General features: G+C 37.8%; 1 protein-coding gene across 1 annotated transcript; it reads left to right on the top strand.

The window, feature by feature from the left end:
• Window positions 1–4,517: 4,517 nt before the first annotated feature.
• Window positions 4,518–16,705, top strand: plvapb (plasmalemma vesicle associated protein b). The gene is made up of 9 exons (XM_020933387.2): window positions 4,518–4,851; window positions 6,294–6,470; window positions 7,832–7,916; window positions 9,281–9,482; window positions 10,887–11,106; window positions 14,152–14,301; window positions 14,770–14,889; window positions 15,440–15,532; window positions 15,619–16,705. The coding sequence occupies exons 1-9, from the start codon at window positions 4,651–4,653 to the stop codon at window positions 15,631–15,633; spliced, it is 1,263 nt and encodes a 420-aa protein (XP_020789046.1). The 5' UTR covers window positions 4,518–4,650; the 3' UTR covers window positions 15,634–16,705.
• The last annotated feature ends 537 nt before the right edge of the window (window positions 16,706–17,242 follow it).

The raw sequence follows: 17,242 nt of genomic DNA, 5'->3' as shown, positions 1-17,242 counted from the left end.
GAATTATGCGTTAAATTCTGTTTGTTTTAAATTTATATATTTTGTCTCTTATATATACACTACCGGTCAAAAGTTTTAGAATATCCTAATTTTTCCAGTTATTTATTGGAGCTGAAGTCGCGCAAGTCCAATGAAAAGATAAAAGATACAAAACACAAGTCCAAGCTCTGCCAGAACTACCTCAGGAAAAAAAATTAAGATAGTAAAGCTTGAAACATGGAGTGTCCAGCAGCACAGTGTCCAGACTTAAACCCCATGGAGCTGGTTTGGGATGAACTGGACAGAAGAGTGAAGCGACCTACAAGTGCCACACATTTATGGAAAGTTCTGCAACAGACTTGGGAAGAACTTTCTGAAGAATTTGATTTCTATTGTAAAAAGAACGAGCCACGAGCGTGTTCAGCTGTTAAATCTGCCAAAGGTGGACACTTTCATGAATCAAAAGTTTAGAATACAGTAAACAGTTTTTACAGTAAACATTCAAAACTGGAAAAAGTGTGGTGTTCTAAAACTTTTGACCGGCAACGTACAGTAAGTCGTAAGTGAAACAGTAAATGCAAACTTGCTCTTCATACGCAGCTTTTCTTTCTTGAAATTCTGTTGTTGTTTCATAGGGTTTGGCGTTAGAAGTACTTTTTACTTCAGCCTAAATCCTTTCATCATGATCCATGGGGTTCTAGTCTATGATTTGTTTTGTAGGACTGCAAAATGACAAAATAAACTACTACCACTACTACTACTACTACTACTACTGCTACTACTACTACAATAATAAAATTGTGAATGGAGTGTGTAATTAAGGAAAACTGTTCTGCACTCGGCCCATTTGAGTCAGTGTTTTCACATTTTCTTTGTGTTTTAATCATTTTTAAGCAGCTTTTCTGTATTTTACCTAAACGAATGACAATTTATTCCGCTCTTTACTTTAAAAAAGGAAAGGAAATGAGGGAAAGGAAAGAGGAGGAAAGGAGGAAAGGAGAAGGAAAGAGGAGGAAAGGAGATGAGGAGAAGGAAAGAGGTGGAAAGGAGATGAGGAGAAGGAAAGAGGTGGAAAGGAGATGAGGAGAAGGAAAGAGGAGGAAAGGAGATGAGGAGAAGGAAAGAGGAGGAAAGGAGGTGAGGAGAAGGAAAGAGGAGGAAAGGAGGTGAGGAGAAGGAAAGAGGAGGAAAGGAAATGAGCAGGACGAAATAGGAGGAAAGGAGATGAGGAGAAGGAAAGGAGATGAGGAGGAGGAAACGAGAAGAGGAGGAGGAAAGAAGAAAAGGAAAGTAGATGAGGAGAAGGAAAGAGGAGGAAAGGAAATTAGGAGAAGGAAAGGAATTGAGGAGAAGGAAAGAAGAGGAATGGAGATGAGCAGAAGTGAGAGGGGGAGTAAAGAAGATGAGAGAGGAGTGGGAAAGAAGATGAGGAGGAGAAGTGGAGGTGAAAGAGAAGAGGAAGACAGGAGGAGGAGGAGGAAAGGAGATAAGGAGGAAAAGAGGAGAGGGAAGAGATGAGGAACGAGAGGAGGGGGCAGAAGTGTGGGAGAGAGGAGAGGGCGTGTCCGTCTGGTTTGTTGTTTCTTCATCAGTAAAGAATGACAGCTCTCCATTGTTGCATTTTTGCACTCGTCCATCGTCATGACGACTCTTTCCTCTGTCCGTGCTCAGGAAGCGACGCCATCTTCAGCCTGTTATTCTCATTTTTGCTCCAAACTCTTCACATTGTTTATGGACGCAGGAAGTATAATACGGAGTCAGTCAGGCTATATTTAAAAGCGCCGTGTACACTGAACTTTCCTCCCGTTCGCTTTGTCTGTGAGAGGGACTGGATATGTCATGGAAAGCTACTGAGTGTGGCTTTAGTTCAGCCTGTTTATCCATGGAAAGTTTCAGAGAGTTGCTTAGACATTTTATCTGTGGAAACTTACTGAGGATTTTTTTTGCTTTTTTAAATTAAATCCTAGTTTATCTGCTGTTAAGTGGTCAAACATATATATAACAATTTTCTTGAGCCTGAGTTTCAATTTAAGCTTTTTTCCTCACTAAGTGCTGTAATTTGATATTAAAAGTTTCTTTTTGTGCATGAAAAAACAGATTTAGAGTAAATTAAAGGAATAATTTCATCTATCAGATGCATTTTAAGGCACTCAGAGCTGATGGAGCAGAGTAGCAGCCTTCATCAATTCTGCTCTAATAGACTGTAGAAAGATTTATATATATTTACAGTTTATGGTTCTACCCCGGAGCAGCTGTGACTATAATTAATATTTTACCATCATCAAGTGTGTGGAGGAGGAATAAAGACTGTGTGGTGCTTTGAGATTTGATTTTATTCGCATCCCCAATAGCTGATGTCAGTGACACTGTCTACTCTTCCTGGCGTCCACATATAACACAGAACAACAACAAATAAGACACTTACAAACAAAACTGTTACACAAAAATTTAAATCATAAAAAAACCATTTCAGAATACAATTCATTACTGATTACTTGCGAAGGGCTATAAAATAGTTTAGAGGCTTTGTCAAGTTTGTAAAGCAGGTGTCAGGGATTACTATTGTAGAATATACAATAAATCATTTAAATGTCTTTCTTTTAGCCTTTTTTTCAGGTGTGGAGTGTTCAATGTTTATCTCAGATTTTGTCATTCTCCACTTTAAAGAAGACATAGATCATTTTTCCATGAGACGACATGAGAAATAGAAAATATTGTGGGGGGCTGGACCAAAATGCTTAACTCAATTCTACATAATATTAATTGTATTTCTTTATAAAAAACAGTAAATATCTTTGTTTTGACACACTGGTGAGACAGGTAAGAGTTTATGTTTTGACTAAGCAATGAAAAAGTGAAGGTGCCTTACAAAAAATGTAATTTAAAAAACACTTCTAAAATAAAAGGAATACAGCTTTAGTCCATGCATGAGGTAAAATTATAAAATATGTAAATTTTGTCATGCTAAATTATCTTAAACGGGGCGGTCAGAGTCAACCAAAGGTCCGTATGTGACCTGTGAGCTGGACAATGCCCAGGTCTGACTCTGACATTCACTCTAAACCATGTTTCCCGAACTTTTTTTCTGGGGACTCATATTTTAAAAGTCACAAACCTTTGCAACCCAGGTCAAAAGACATTATTCATAAATCACAAAATAAAGGTAGATTTGACCGTTACTGATTGTGTCTCTCTGAACAATTACTAAGTTTTAAACAATGAAAAACAGTTGAAGCAGCAATAAAAGGATCCATAAAAGTCGACTATTTGGACATTAAATGAAGCCTAATTCTTTTTCTTTTCAACAGTCAATTGAACCAGCAATACTGCAACAAAATAATAAAAAAATTTAATTATTACAAAAAGATTAGAAATTAAACAAAACATGTCTTAACATTTCTAATGAGATAGGTGAACCTGTCTGTGTTTTTGTAGCGTGTTCCAATCTGGGTGCAGGAGGAGAGCGCAGCAGCAGATCAAGCACAGCATTCAGTCTGTTTCTGTGCTTTGTTTTCATTTTTGTGAACACAGAAAATCCCAATTCACACATAAATATAATAGTGAAAGGAAAAGAGATTCAGTCGCTCTCTCATGTGTCAGAACTGTATATCACAGACCTACGTGCAGATTGTGACGAGGAGACCCCAAAAAATCTCTTGGAACCCACCTGAGGGCCATGACCCAGTCTTTGGGAAACTCTGACTTCAACCACAGTATTAATCTTGTTATTCATGTATAATACAAATAACATGTCCATTAGCTCCCTGTTTAAAACTACAGAACTGAAAGTGAAACAGTGAAATTTAACTGTACTAGGATTTTACTGATTTACTGTTTTTATTTTTGAAAAGTAGCTATGTGACATTTTTTAGCACTACACTTGTGATCCAAAGTCTGAGTCTTTTTGAATCATTGCAAGAAATTACAGATCAGCCAGTTGGTGGAGATAGGGGGTAGGTGAAAACTGAAATTTTCTGAGCGCACAAAATAAAAATGCAGCAGTATTACAACAACATCCATGAACCAATGAATATACAACTCTGACTTAGACAAACTTTATTGATCCACAAGGGAAAAGATTTGGACACAGTGACTCACACATCACAATATAATATAATAAAGAGCAAAAATATAAATATAAATGCAAGTAAATGATTAAAAGTTAATGATGAGGGAACAGTGTTGTAACATGTAAACTCTTTTGGATAAACATTTCCTTTCATTTTATCCTTGTTTGACTGTTATGACCCAGATTTGAACATGGAAAAACCTGTGACCTACTTGTTTGTGACTTTTTTGCGGATAATAACAGTGACACTGGAAAAAAAACTTGAATTATCTGTACTTAAGCGTAACAATGTGCCATCGGGGAGCTGTCTTTGTCTTTGTCACCCGCGCTGGAGCACACTGTCCCGAGCTGAGGATGAGACGCAGGAGGAGGAGGAGGAGGAGGGAGGGACCCGGATGCAGGGGAAGTGTGTCTCCATCGCGTTTATAAACATGTCCCCGCGCGCTCCTGAGGTCAGAACATACAACATACAACTTCACGCTCAATAACCACCACCACCGTCTGCACACAAACCTCTACTAGACTCATTTAAAACAACTTTTCCCAAACTTTTTCTCTTTAGTTCCCTCCTCTCCATCGCCACCATTTCGCCCCCTACAGCCATGTACAGCTCCAGCTACTCCCGGGCCAAACTGGGCCTGGACGCGCGGGAGCTCCACAGATCCAGAGGCAAAAGCTGCGGGTACTACGTGAAGATCGTGTTTTTCTTCTCGTCTCTCATCCAGTCGCTCATCATCGTCAGTCTGGTGCTCTTCCTCGTGTACGGGCAGCCGGAGAGAAACGTGGAGGAGAAGAGGGTGAAGGTCAGGTCACTTTTCTTGCCGTTTACGCTCGGGTTTATTATTGCATGAACTGTACTAATCTTCATTTTTCAAAACATACACCCTAAAAGATAACATCTAATTCAGTCAAGTGGGTTTAGAGTTACTTATTTCATGTTAACACCAGGATCAGTTGGAACATTTGACCAAAGCTCACCAATATTCACTGGTTCGTTGGTTTTCTAAATGCAAAAACAAGATAATTTCATCCAACGACTGATACTGCAATCTAAAAATGTTATTTTTCTATGACAATATATATTCTTTATTCTTTAGAGCTGTAATAAATTACTCTCCTGTAATTGTAAAATTAAAATAGATAAATCATCTTAATTCTGCACTCTGATTGGCCCCTGGCTACTTGGATTTAATTAATTTAGGTTATATAAAAGGGGAGACTGGGCATACATGTTGGCACACTGGGTCAACTGTCTCACTGCATTAATAATAAAAAAAAAGTTTAATCACAAGAGTGAAATAGCAATTTAATGTGTTTTTTGTGTCTTCATTTCTGTTCTGAATTTGAACTCATCAGATCTTTGTTTGCCTGAGATATTTCCAGAAAAGCATTCTTTATAGTCTCAGGTAATTTTGTGACATGCAATATTTAGTTATAACTTTCCAAAAAATTTTAATAATGTAGCAAATTCATATTTAAATATTAAATAACAAGTAGAACTTTGTTATAATGATCAGTGAAACTGCTCAGATGAAGGTAACTTTAGACACAACCCAGAGAAGTGCACCTGGGTTTTTGAGAAAGCTGTTCCAGTCACAGAGGTACAAGTTGTCCCAACAAACCATCACATAAATCTATGAGTTATGTTCATATTTTAATAAGGAGATTTCTCTAGTGACACTGAGTCAGTTTGATTCCAGTGTGAGCTCTAAAACACATTTTACAGGGTTTGGCCGGAATACCTCTTTAGTCACTCTGATCCAAACCAGAGGCCAGAACATCAGATGCCCTGTCACATTGTGCACTCTATACTTGAATGAAACTTCTTTGGATAAACAATTAAAGTATTTACCAAAGCTAGAAAATACAATCATCATAAATAAAAACATTCATTTTTGTTTTAAAATGTAATGATAAAGATGAGTGTGACAACTTGCCCCATTGGTTGTGACAACTTACCCCAAATGGGGCATGTTGGCGCAGTCATCCAACCTCGCTCTTATAACTCTGTGTGTGCACAAAACAGAGAGATAGAATGAAAAGACAAAAAAGAGCTGAGATGGTGCTTTTTCCTTTGATATACATTCTACATTTCTGTCATGAGACAGAGACAGGAATGAAAAAAGTATAACCCTAACCCTAAGACAACATGCTCCTGTGCCTCATATATTATTACAATAGCTCCACAAATATCCTAAGGTAATGCAAATTCAAGTGCTGATACTGATGCTGTTGTATTGTTCAGGATTTGGAGAATAATTTGGAGCACCTGGGAAAGTTAAACTTGGACCTGCGTAAAGAAAAAGAGGATCTGAATGCTCAGCTCAAGGCCAAAGGAGAAGAGAAGACGGCAGTGGAGAAGGAGCTGGAGACTGCGAAGGCCACAGCCAACACTACGGAGTATGAACTCAGGAAGAAAGTGGTGAGGGCATCGATTTCACTGCAGTTTACTTCAAAATTATCTGATCTCATAAAGTTAAATTATCTCTTGTGAATGCTGTTACCTCCTCAAAAAACAGACCTGGAGTTGTGTGTTTTTTTCATTCAAGCATGGTTAAGTAATCCTTTATTTTTAGGCTGTCTACATCTTCATAACTCAAAAGGCTCTGTTCCACCTTGTGATGTCATGCAGCACTAGTTCTCGAGTTACCTTTTACCTACCTACCTACCTAGTAGAGATTGGAAAATCCAGATCTGAAGTGATCAAAATGATTCTAGTGAAGATGTGCGGAGTTTAAAACACAGTGGAGCACTTCTGTATTATTGCATGACATCACAAGGTGGAACAGAGTGTTTTCTGTTTGAGAGAAGCCTAAAACTCAACTCCAGGTCTGTTTGTGATGAGGAAACAACATTAGAACATAAATCAGAAAATAGCTCAAATCTTTTGGTGTTACATCCAAAATAACAAAAATTTCCTCATTATTGTAAAGGAAATGTACACACGATAAGTACTGTGCGCTAAATATATGGTCAGTATTGTAATTATCGTAAACTCCTCTCTTTTCCAATTTAACCCAAATAATAATTTCCTGGGTTCAGTGTTATTTTATTCACAGATACCAAAACTTAAATTTATGATCTCCTGTTTTGGACTAGCTTTGTTTTATTGTTGTAACGATATTGTTTAAATCACAATATCTAATTTTTACTATCTTAAAACGTGAAAAACATCAGTAAATTCCTCTGTTTTTTATGTAGGAGCGTATATACTGTACGTGCTTATCATTATAACACTTTTTTGAAATCATAACATTACATTAAATAACAGTTCATCATTTAAACCTTTTGGACTAAGAGTTTGTAGAGTAAAATTCCAACAGGCTTCACGTATTTTTGAAGCACGATTTGAGTTTTCGTATCGTTTTTTCCAACTTATCCATACTTCTTTCCGGTAGAAGCGTGACAGAAATGAAAAGTCTTTGTGGTGTTATGGCATTCCTGTTTTATTGTTGCAAGGATACTGTTAAAATCGCAATATCTAATTTCATAAAAATATCTTAAAAACACGAAAAACATCTGTAGATATATCTGTTTTCCAATTTAACCCAGATAAACGCTAATTATATTTATTAGCACACATGGGAGTTTCACCTTAGTTCATTTATCATCGTTTCTCCTCCAACACAAACAAATGAGCGCCCTTTACAGTGTGTATGCCCCACATTATAGCGCGAGATCATTTCCTGGGGCATTGTTGTTGCTTTCCTATGGGCCGTCAGCGCAGTAACAGCAGTGGTACAGCCTGGTCCATCTTCCTGAGTCTGTTTTGTCCATCCTCAGAGCGACTGCGAGAGACAGCTGAGTCAGGCTCGCACTATGCGCACCACACCTGTCCAGCCCCAGGTCATATTCAACCCGGCCAGCCGTGAGTATCGTTAAAGGACTATTTTTGCACTGTTTTCTATCATTCTGTTCTGCGTCATAATGTTATTTCCTCGTCAAAAACAGACCTGGAGTTGCGTTTCGTTTTATTCATGCACGTTCAATGCACAAACCCGGAATATTTAGGCTCAGTTCTTCTTTCACAACTCAGAAAACACTGGAAAAACCTTGTGATGTCACGTGGAAATACAGAAAATGCTCCATGGTGTTAAACTCCATTGCCAATCTCTACTGAATGAAAAGTAAAAGGTCGCTTCATGACATCACAAAGTGGAACAGAACATTTTGAGCTTAGGAGATGTAAATGTAACAAACTACAACTCCAGGTCTGTTTATGAGGGATGTAACTGTATCCAAATCTCTCAGTACAATATTATCACAATATGAATGTCACGGTACGATATTTATTGCAATATTTTGAAGAGGCTATTATAATTGTAGATGAGACACTTTTTTGCTTTTAAAATACCTTGACAAGATTTTGGTGTGAATTATTTCTGTGATAATCCCAAGAATTCAAGTAAAAACATATCTCTTCATGTTGTCTGCACTGAAATGAATCATGGGATATGTAGTTTCCGATGTTCATAAGCTGTTGCTATTATAAAACCATGGATTTAAGCAAAGGAACTTGTAATTCGATATATTGTGACAGCCCACGATGTTGAAGTTTTCAACCAACTGGACGTCTTAAGCAGAAAAATGTTATTTACCATCAAGAATATGGGCCCGGGGAGACTTGAAAAGTCAACATAGTATGATTTCAAAAGTGAAAATAGTGTGATCTTTGAGTGTTCAAGCCCCTTTGACTATGTTTCTGAAGGAGGAGGTTTATAAAGCAAGTGGGGTGAGACTATGAAGGTGATATTTCAGTTATTGTTTCATACCTAGTTACAACGTTTCTGTTACTTTTCCCACTGTGAGTTTGGAGTAAGTTTTTAATTGACAAAAAGTTTATGATGAATATTAAATCATTTTAATATTCCAATTAAATCCAATGCTGTAATATTGTTATAAAAGTAGAAATATGATGTTTTAAAGGAGTATGTAAATCTCTCTGTTGGAGGATCTGCCTGGAATCTTACCTGGAATGTTCCACAATATGGCATTAAATCCATCTTTTATTTGTTCAATTTGAGGTGTGTCTTTGCCTGTTATTGCCCATTATAATTACCCTGACATCTGCTTGTTGCCATGGAGATAGATAGATTTGTAATACCTATAATACCATACATTGGAACATTCCTGGCAAAGCAATAACATCTCCAATCAATGACCAATATTAATAGATTGGCTTGTAATAATAATAATAATTGAACACATTGTCCGTCCTTGTGTCTGCTGCAGGTGAACTGAGCACTCTGCAGACCCTGAACGCTCAGCAGAAGGCCATGATAAACCTGATCGAGGCCAACTTCACGCAGATGGTGCATTACCTGAGTCAGGAGAGAGACACGGCTCTAAAAGACAGAGACACGCACCACCAGGACGCCATCGCACAGAGGAGGGAGAACTCCATGTTAAAGGACCAGCTCACCGTCTACTCCAGGTACACCTCGTAATGTAGAGTTTCAGTACACGGAGGCCACAGAGCTGTTGTCTTTTATTGCGTCTTTTATGCACGACTTTAATGATTATCTGTTGTTTAAGATTGCACGTTACTTTTGGTAGTCACAGCAGCCAATGTCAACAATCCTATTTAAAGGGCAGATATTAGGCTATTTTCTGATCTTTGTTATAATGTTGTTTGCTCATTACAAACAGACCTGGTTTGAGACAAGAATTCAGCCTAAATATGCAGAATTTATGTGTTAAAGGTGTATTGTGTAACTTTTCTTTTCCGGTATGACATTAAACGTATCCATCTTGCATTTACTGAATAACATGGGTTTTTATGGAGTTAAAAACTCACTTTCTTACTGTGAATGGTCTCGCCTCTCTGCAGATTTGACATGTAACTTGGCCCTGTGATGATAGAGATAAAAAAAAGTATCTCATACTGTGGAACATTCCGGGCAACATTTCCATGTGTGAAAGAAACAAAACACAACTCCAAGAATATTTTTGATGAGGAAACACCATTATATAACAGATCAGAACATATCTTAATATGGACCCTTTAAATGCCATGAATTATCATGGCATTTAAATCATGATCTCAGACAACATGATTTTGAGACCGTCAAAGCTGCGTTTTTTTGCAGTGATCTTAAAGTCCAATTTTAAGGGCAAAGTTTAATTCTGCGTCGACTCAATGCACACTGCCGCTGACACCTTGTTGCCTTTGTTTTTGATTTATGGATCTGCGTTAAGGTCTATGTGCCGTGAAGTAATTCACCGCTGCAATGCAAGGAGGCTAGAATTTAAACCTGGCGCTCGTGTAAAGTTTAACATGAAACATCTCCAACATGATAGAAGCACAGAACAGACTCAGCATCATCAGCACATCCTCTGTCACAGAGAAAACACTCATAATCCACTGAGTCATGTCCTTTAGTACAACAGAAGCTGACCACATCAGTGCACAAGGTGCTTAGTTTATGCAAATGAGCCTTGTGGTTTTAAGTTTTGTTTCTGCAAAACATAAACAAATGTGCACAAACAGTCCAGTGTCAAATTGTCCGTGAAGGACTCTGGTATAATGTAAGTTTCTGTGATGTTTGTAAATGTTCATGTGCACTAAAACTTGATTTGAAAAAAATTGTGGATGAAATCCAAATCGCAATATCTGACAGAAAAATTGCAATTCAGTTGTTCAGCTCTACCATGAATTTCTATCTGCCAATTTTTTAACTGATCCGAGATGTCAAGACATAACAAATTATCTTCCATACTTGTCTAGTCTGGGTTTAATTCCAGGTTTAGTCCCAGTTCAGATCCAAATTTTGTACTGTTGAAAGTGTGAATGCATTCTACATTTCTAACTCTATAATTTCCTCTGTTTCATTTTCAGAAAATGTAAGGAGGACTTCGCTCAATCGTTGGACGGGATCAAAAGTGTGACCAGCGAGTTCCTGAAAAAAATCAACAACCTGTTCCCCCATCAGCTGACCTTTCACCTCTCCTGCTCGAGCCAGGCTGAGCAGATGGAGAAGATCCGAAACAGCTGCACCAACCTCTCCAACGACGTGGAGAACAAGTTCCAGATTTACCTCGACCGAGTGGGAGACAAGGTGAGTGTTTGTGCTCATAGTTGTCAAAAGTATCGAAAATAGAAATTATATAGATACTCATCTGAGCAGGTATCGATACTAAAAATGTCACATTCACAAGACAGAAATGAACTTTTTCTGAATAGCTTTAGAATGATCTTGAGCTGTATCAGAACAAGTATAAGAGCACATAGACTAGTATACACCCATGGACACTATGAACCTACCTGGACCACTGAGGATTTCACACATATAAGACCATGTTGGAATAGAAAAGAAAGTACTATGATTGAATTGCCACATTTATATGAGAGCTTTAATTCCAAATAAAAATACTTTAATTCTGAATAAAAATGAATTCTTTAAAAAGACCATGTAAACACTTAATGTCTAATGAAAATGATTATTCGGAATACAACTTCATTCCGAAGTAAGTGGTTGGTTTATTCTGATTTTAAAGTCGAATGAATTTATTTCTCAATCGTGTAAACATTTATTCTTCTTAAAAATAATTCCTGTCGTTCAGTGCATGCTCATTGGGTCGCCCTTCTGATGCGATCCAAATGATCCGGCTCCACCAGTCCTGACTTCAGACTTTCATTCACGTCTCTTTGGATTTGTGAGCGGGAGTGGGCTGAGGTAGAGCAGCCGTTGACTCACTTGTCTGCTTCCTCCCTTCTCCGACACTCTTCCCTTCTCCTCCTCAGCTGACAGATGTTAAGCACGATGATAGAATTCTCGCGCTGTTGCTTCATTATCATCAAAACGACTGAGGAAAAAGTTTGGACCTTGTTTGTGTTCCGTGCCGTAACAACAAACCGAGATGACAGAAAAGCCGGTAGCAGCTGAAGTGTGTGTTTTCTTCCGGTCAATGTAAATACGTTCGTGTCTCTGTCCAGTCAGAACCCTTCCCCACCCCGAAATGCTGAGCAGAATTAAACAAAGGTGATTTAATGTTCAGTTCGGAATTATTATTTCCATGTAAACTCGAAGGAGAACATTTTAAGTTCAAACTATTTAATTCAGGACAATTAATTCGGAATTTAAAAAACATAATGTAAAAGTGGCCAGTGTTGAAAATCACATTCTATTGATCCAGTTTATTATTTGATACAATTAAAAGTCCATTATTAACTGTTGCTTAGCAAGCAATTCAAAACAAAATATCCTGTCTTTGAATGGTCAACTAACCTCAAAATGGATCATACTGTATAACAGGAAGCGAAACTCATTAAAATTGTTTCCCACAACATGCTACAATAAATAGGAACATTCCTTTCCTAGGAAAAATAAATAGGAAACAGTCCTATTGATACAGCTGATGTCATCAACATTCCCTGGTAGTGTGAAGCTAAATCACCATAAAGAACTGAATTAGCAGGAACTATGACACATGATCTGATTTGTGCTGTTAAACACGTCCCTCTCTTAGTCGCTCTCATCTCTGTAGGAAATCAAACTCGAAACAGGTCCATGAACATAGGAATTGATCACAGGCTTCTGAAAATTTGTTGATTAAATCTATTTTGTATTTTTTCTTGAGTGTGTGCATTAGGTCACGCCATAGAAATACATGCAGTTCACCCCTGACTTGACGTCACTGCAAAGTATCAATTAGTAGTATAGAAAATAATCTGTCAAAATATGTTGAGATTTTTTCCACATTAACACGCCTGTAAAAATAAGCATTTACGATTACTCTGCCATCTTCAAATTTCCTTAAAACAGTGGAATTTTCCGAGCAGTGTGTCGGACAGGAAGTCAGTCTGAGAGGAGGAAGCGGGAACTGTCTAATTCCCGAAAAATGGAGAGAGACGTTTGTCCCCTGAGGGTCAAAACAGTGAGAGTGCAGGTCTGCTGAAACTGCACCAGCAAATACCTAAATCCTGAGCAAATACATGACCTGCTTTTGTGTAAACAGGCAAGAATGAAGGCCTCAAACTATATTAAACTAGAAGGTTTTGTACAGGATGTATTTTTTACTTTAGAAAATATTTTGGCCTTATTTTTGTGTATCATTTTATTTGTGAGAACTTTTTTCTGTAGTATTTAAAGTAGAAATAGTAGAATAGCGTTGTCTCCTGTTTCTGATCATTTTTTGCCCATTTTAGTTCAAACTAGGTACATTTTCTGCTTTCTGTTCAAAAGTGGGTGTGTCCTGCCTCTAGTGGCCTTTACTATTTCAAGTAGTTGGTGACATCACATAAGACTGACCTTGTGTTTCTGATCACTAACACCTAGCTGCAGGGGCGGAGCTTGAAGTGTGGATACCTGTTCGGCCAATCACACTGCTCTTTATAACTGCAGACCCCGCCCCTTCTCCTCCCTCTCCCTTTTAATCCCTCAGGTACTGTCCAGTTTAACAGCTCTGTTTGAAATATTGTGGTGGGCAGAGTTCAGGTGTTTTAAAGTTTTGAGCGGAAGAACCAGGTTTGTGATCAGAAACACCAGGGCAGTCTTTCATGATGTCACAGTTTTAGTTTTCAGTATATTTTGTTAAGTTGACAGAAAAAGAAGATAATACTATTAAAACTGTAGTACCAAACAAATAAATAAAAATGTGAATTTAGTGTTCAGTTCCACAAATGTATATTCAAGCAAACAATCATAACAATAGGATCCTGCCAAGATGGAGAAATCTTGTCTTCTTGCTGTGCTGAGTTCATATAAAGATACATTGTGTAACTTTTCTAGTGGAGGGTCCATCAAATGCTTTTCTCCATGGAGATGTTATTGCTTTGTCTGGAATGTTTTACAGTATGACATTAAACCTTTCTATCTTAATGGAGACCAAACCAGAACAAGTAACAGGTCAGATCTGCGGAGAGGCGACCGCACTCACAGTCAGAATGTCTGTTTTTATAGGTATTTTTGAGCAGTAAAACCATCTGTAAACTGAGTAAATGTGAGGTATAGTTGTTGAATATCATATTAAAGCAGAACCTGAACCCTCCACCACAAAAGTTACACGTTGCACCTTTAATTATGACAGAGATGTTGAAATTGCCTTTGTCTATTAATTGTCTATTGATTTGAGCGCATGAATAAAACTCTGGCTTGTTGCAGGTGGCAGAGATCCAGGCCATGTCCAGTCGTATGGAGGTGATGAACTCAAACCTGGACTCAGACCTGAAAAAGTGTGAGCGCACTCGGACAGAAAACGCCGCCGAGGCCACGAGACAGCTGGAGCTCAAACAGAAGACCCATGACAACCAGGTACAAAGAGGAAAGAGGTTTTAGACTCCACACATGTATTGATTTGATTTTGAATTAAATAAATAAGTAAATAAATAAAATCCAAATCCAGACATAGTTTGGTTAAAGGTCCTAAATTACACAAAAGAGACTCTTGTTAGATTTAAATCATGTTATAATGCTGTTACCTCATCAAAAACATAACTGGAGTTGTGTTTTGTTCCATTCACACATGTTTGAGTAATCTTATATCTTTAGTCTGTCTATATCTCTAAAGATGATAATGCTCTGTTCCGTCTTTACCTTTTGTTCAGGTCTGTTTGTGAGGAAACAGCATTATAACAGATCAGAATATAGCGTAATATGGGCCCTTTTAGTTCTAGTCCTGGTCCCAATTTTGAGTGTGAATAGAGCCTTAATTTCACATAAGCAATTGGTACTTTTATATACTGTATCAGGTTTAGACTGAGCTGTATTGTCTGTTTGAAGGTGGAGAGATTACTGAACGAACAAAACCGACTGAGAGGCCAGAAGGAGTTGCAGGACAACAAGCTGGCCCTGAACGAGTCCGAGCTGAACAGGTTGAAGACAGATCTGGCAAACTGTAAGGTAAACACATACTTATCATTTATAATAACGTCATGACAGCTTTATATTACTACATTGTTTACTTTTTTATTATAAAATGTCAATGTCAGGATATAGAATTATTAATGATTTGTTGTCAAATTAAACGTGACAATCTCGACACAGAAATATGAATAATTTTGTGGTCAAATGTCAATGTAATTTGTCATTTGTGTACAAGAAACAACATGAAATAACATGAAGGGAAAACTCTTGTGGGTAATTGGAGGAGTGTTTGAGGTGAGCTGTGGTCCTGCTCCTGAATCTCAGATAATCATGTTAACTCCAGTTAACTGCTTAGCCCAATAGCCCAATAGCCCAATGCGTTATGTTCACAAGAGTGTGGAGTCAGGTGCCCAGTCAGACGCAGCAGAACGGCAGCAGTGGCAGGAAGGATGGTGAGGGTGAGATAACAAGAGGAGGGTCAGAGGTTCATCTCAGGAGCAGGTCTGACTCAGAGCTATGGATCTGAACAGAACAGGCTGTACCTAATCTCACTGTTTAACTGTTTACACTGGACTCTGTGTTACAGCCTGGGCCTAAAGTAGGAGGGATGGGGCCAACTCTGAACAAACCGACCACAGTTAACTGGCCTCCCATGGGAGCACCAGTGAAACCTCCTGCGGTTAGTTCCTCACACAGATACTTGTGCACTTTTCATGTGTCTTTTTCCCATTGGATTAAATGTGAAATCCTTGTTGTGTTTTTCAGGTTGGTTTGAGATGAAGCAGTGCACCATCCGCTTCTATCATATTAAAAAGACTTTGCCGCTTAGAACTTAGAACTACAAACCTGTGAAACTGATGAGTTACATTTAAGAGACTGAGTGTTGCTTTAAAGAAGACATATTATGTTTTTTTTTTCTGTTTCTCCTTATTCTACATTTGTTCATTGTAAACAGCAATATTGATCTAAAACATCTAAGGAATTTAATGGGGACCATTGACTTCCTGTTCAAAACTGTAGAACTGATTTTCTATGCAAATTTTTTTACCCAAAATACTTAGAATAACTGAGTTGTTGGCAGGGACAGATAGGTGATGGGTGCAAAAAGCAATGTTCTAACCGCTCATGGAACCTGAATACACACTTCTTCAATACTTTACGCAGATGTGAGTCTGGTCACAGGTGAATTTTCCTGTTTTCAAATGGGCGTGATTGACAGGTGGAGTAACCAATCAAGGACATGCATGGATCCATCCTTATTGGGAAAAAAGAAAAGAAAAACATATAAAAGGGAACTGAAACATGGCGGATTTCTGTAGAATCAATCAGTGAAGCACTAAACTCTAAACTCTAAATTTGATTTTGTGTGTAAATGAAGTTAGCAATGAGCTCCTTCATTTCACATGCGTCACAGAATGAAACAAATCTAAATGGACGATCACATTTGGCCGGGCTTGAGATGCGACAGAGGTTGTGGGGACCAGACTGATATTGATCTGTATGAAAAATACAGAAAGATTATTCTGGATTTGCCAAGTAAAACCATTATAACGGCTCATAAAAGCAGATTTTCATAGTATGTCTTCTTTACAGATACAGATGTGCATAACCCAGTGGTGAATGTATATACATATATTTTAAGTAATGCTTCTGCTTCTGTGTAAATAATGTAAATATGCAGTATTATCATATCTGTCTATAGTTATGCTTAAAGCGCTGTTTAAAACACTGTGACTCACTCAGGTAAACGTACGAATGTCATGACACTGTTGTAAATACTTTTGTGTTTTATTCAAGACTTAGAAAAAATACTGTAAAAGTTTTATTTTAATGAAATAAAAGAGTGCACTTAAATATGTGTATGTTTGATTTGTCTACACAGGGCGACCTTTAAAGGGCCTACATTATTTATCTGATGTTGTTTCCTCATCACAAACAGACCTGGAGTTGTGTTTTGTTTCATTCATAGCTTTTCTCTGAAATAAAAAACGCTCCACCTTATGATGTCATGACGTAATACAAGAAGTGCTCCACTGGGTTTTTAATCTCTATACACCTTCGCTACAAATAGATCATTTCAGCCCTGGAATTGCCATATCTAGTAAACAAAATGTAAAAGGTAGCTGTTAACTTGAAAACTACCACATAATGACATCACAAGGTAGAACAGAGTATTTTGAGCTTTGGAGATGTAGACAGACTAATACTTTAGGATTACTCAAACGTGTGACTAAAATAACACAACTTCAGGTAAGTTTTTGAGGAGGCAACAGCATTCTGACATGGCTTAAAGTTCACCAAAATCCACTCTGCAACCTGTTTGTCTCCATGGAGAAGTTATTGTTTTGCCAAATCTTCCACATTGCAGCATTAAACTTAAGAATACATG

Source organism: Boleophthalmus pectinirostris, unplaced genomic scaffold (genome assembly GCF_026225935.1).
Source record: "Boleophthalmus pectinirostris isolate CB_2022bp ecotype Guang Dong unplaced genomic scaffold, ASM2622593v1 HiC_scaffold_7, whole genome shotgun sequence".
NCBI lineage: Eukaryota > Metazoa > Chordata > Actinopteri > Gobiiformes > Gobiidae > Boleophthalmus > Boleophthalmus pectinirostris.
Note: the sequence above shows the minus strand (reverse complement) of the source record. Positions and strands in the feature narration are given on the sequence as shown.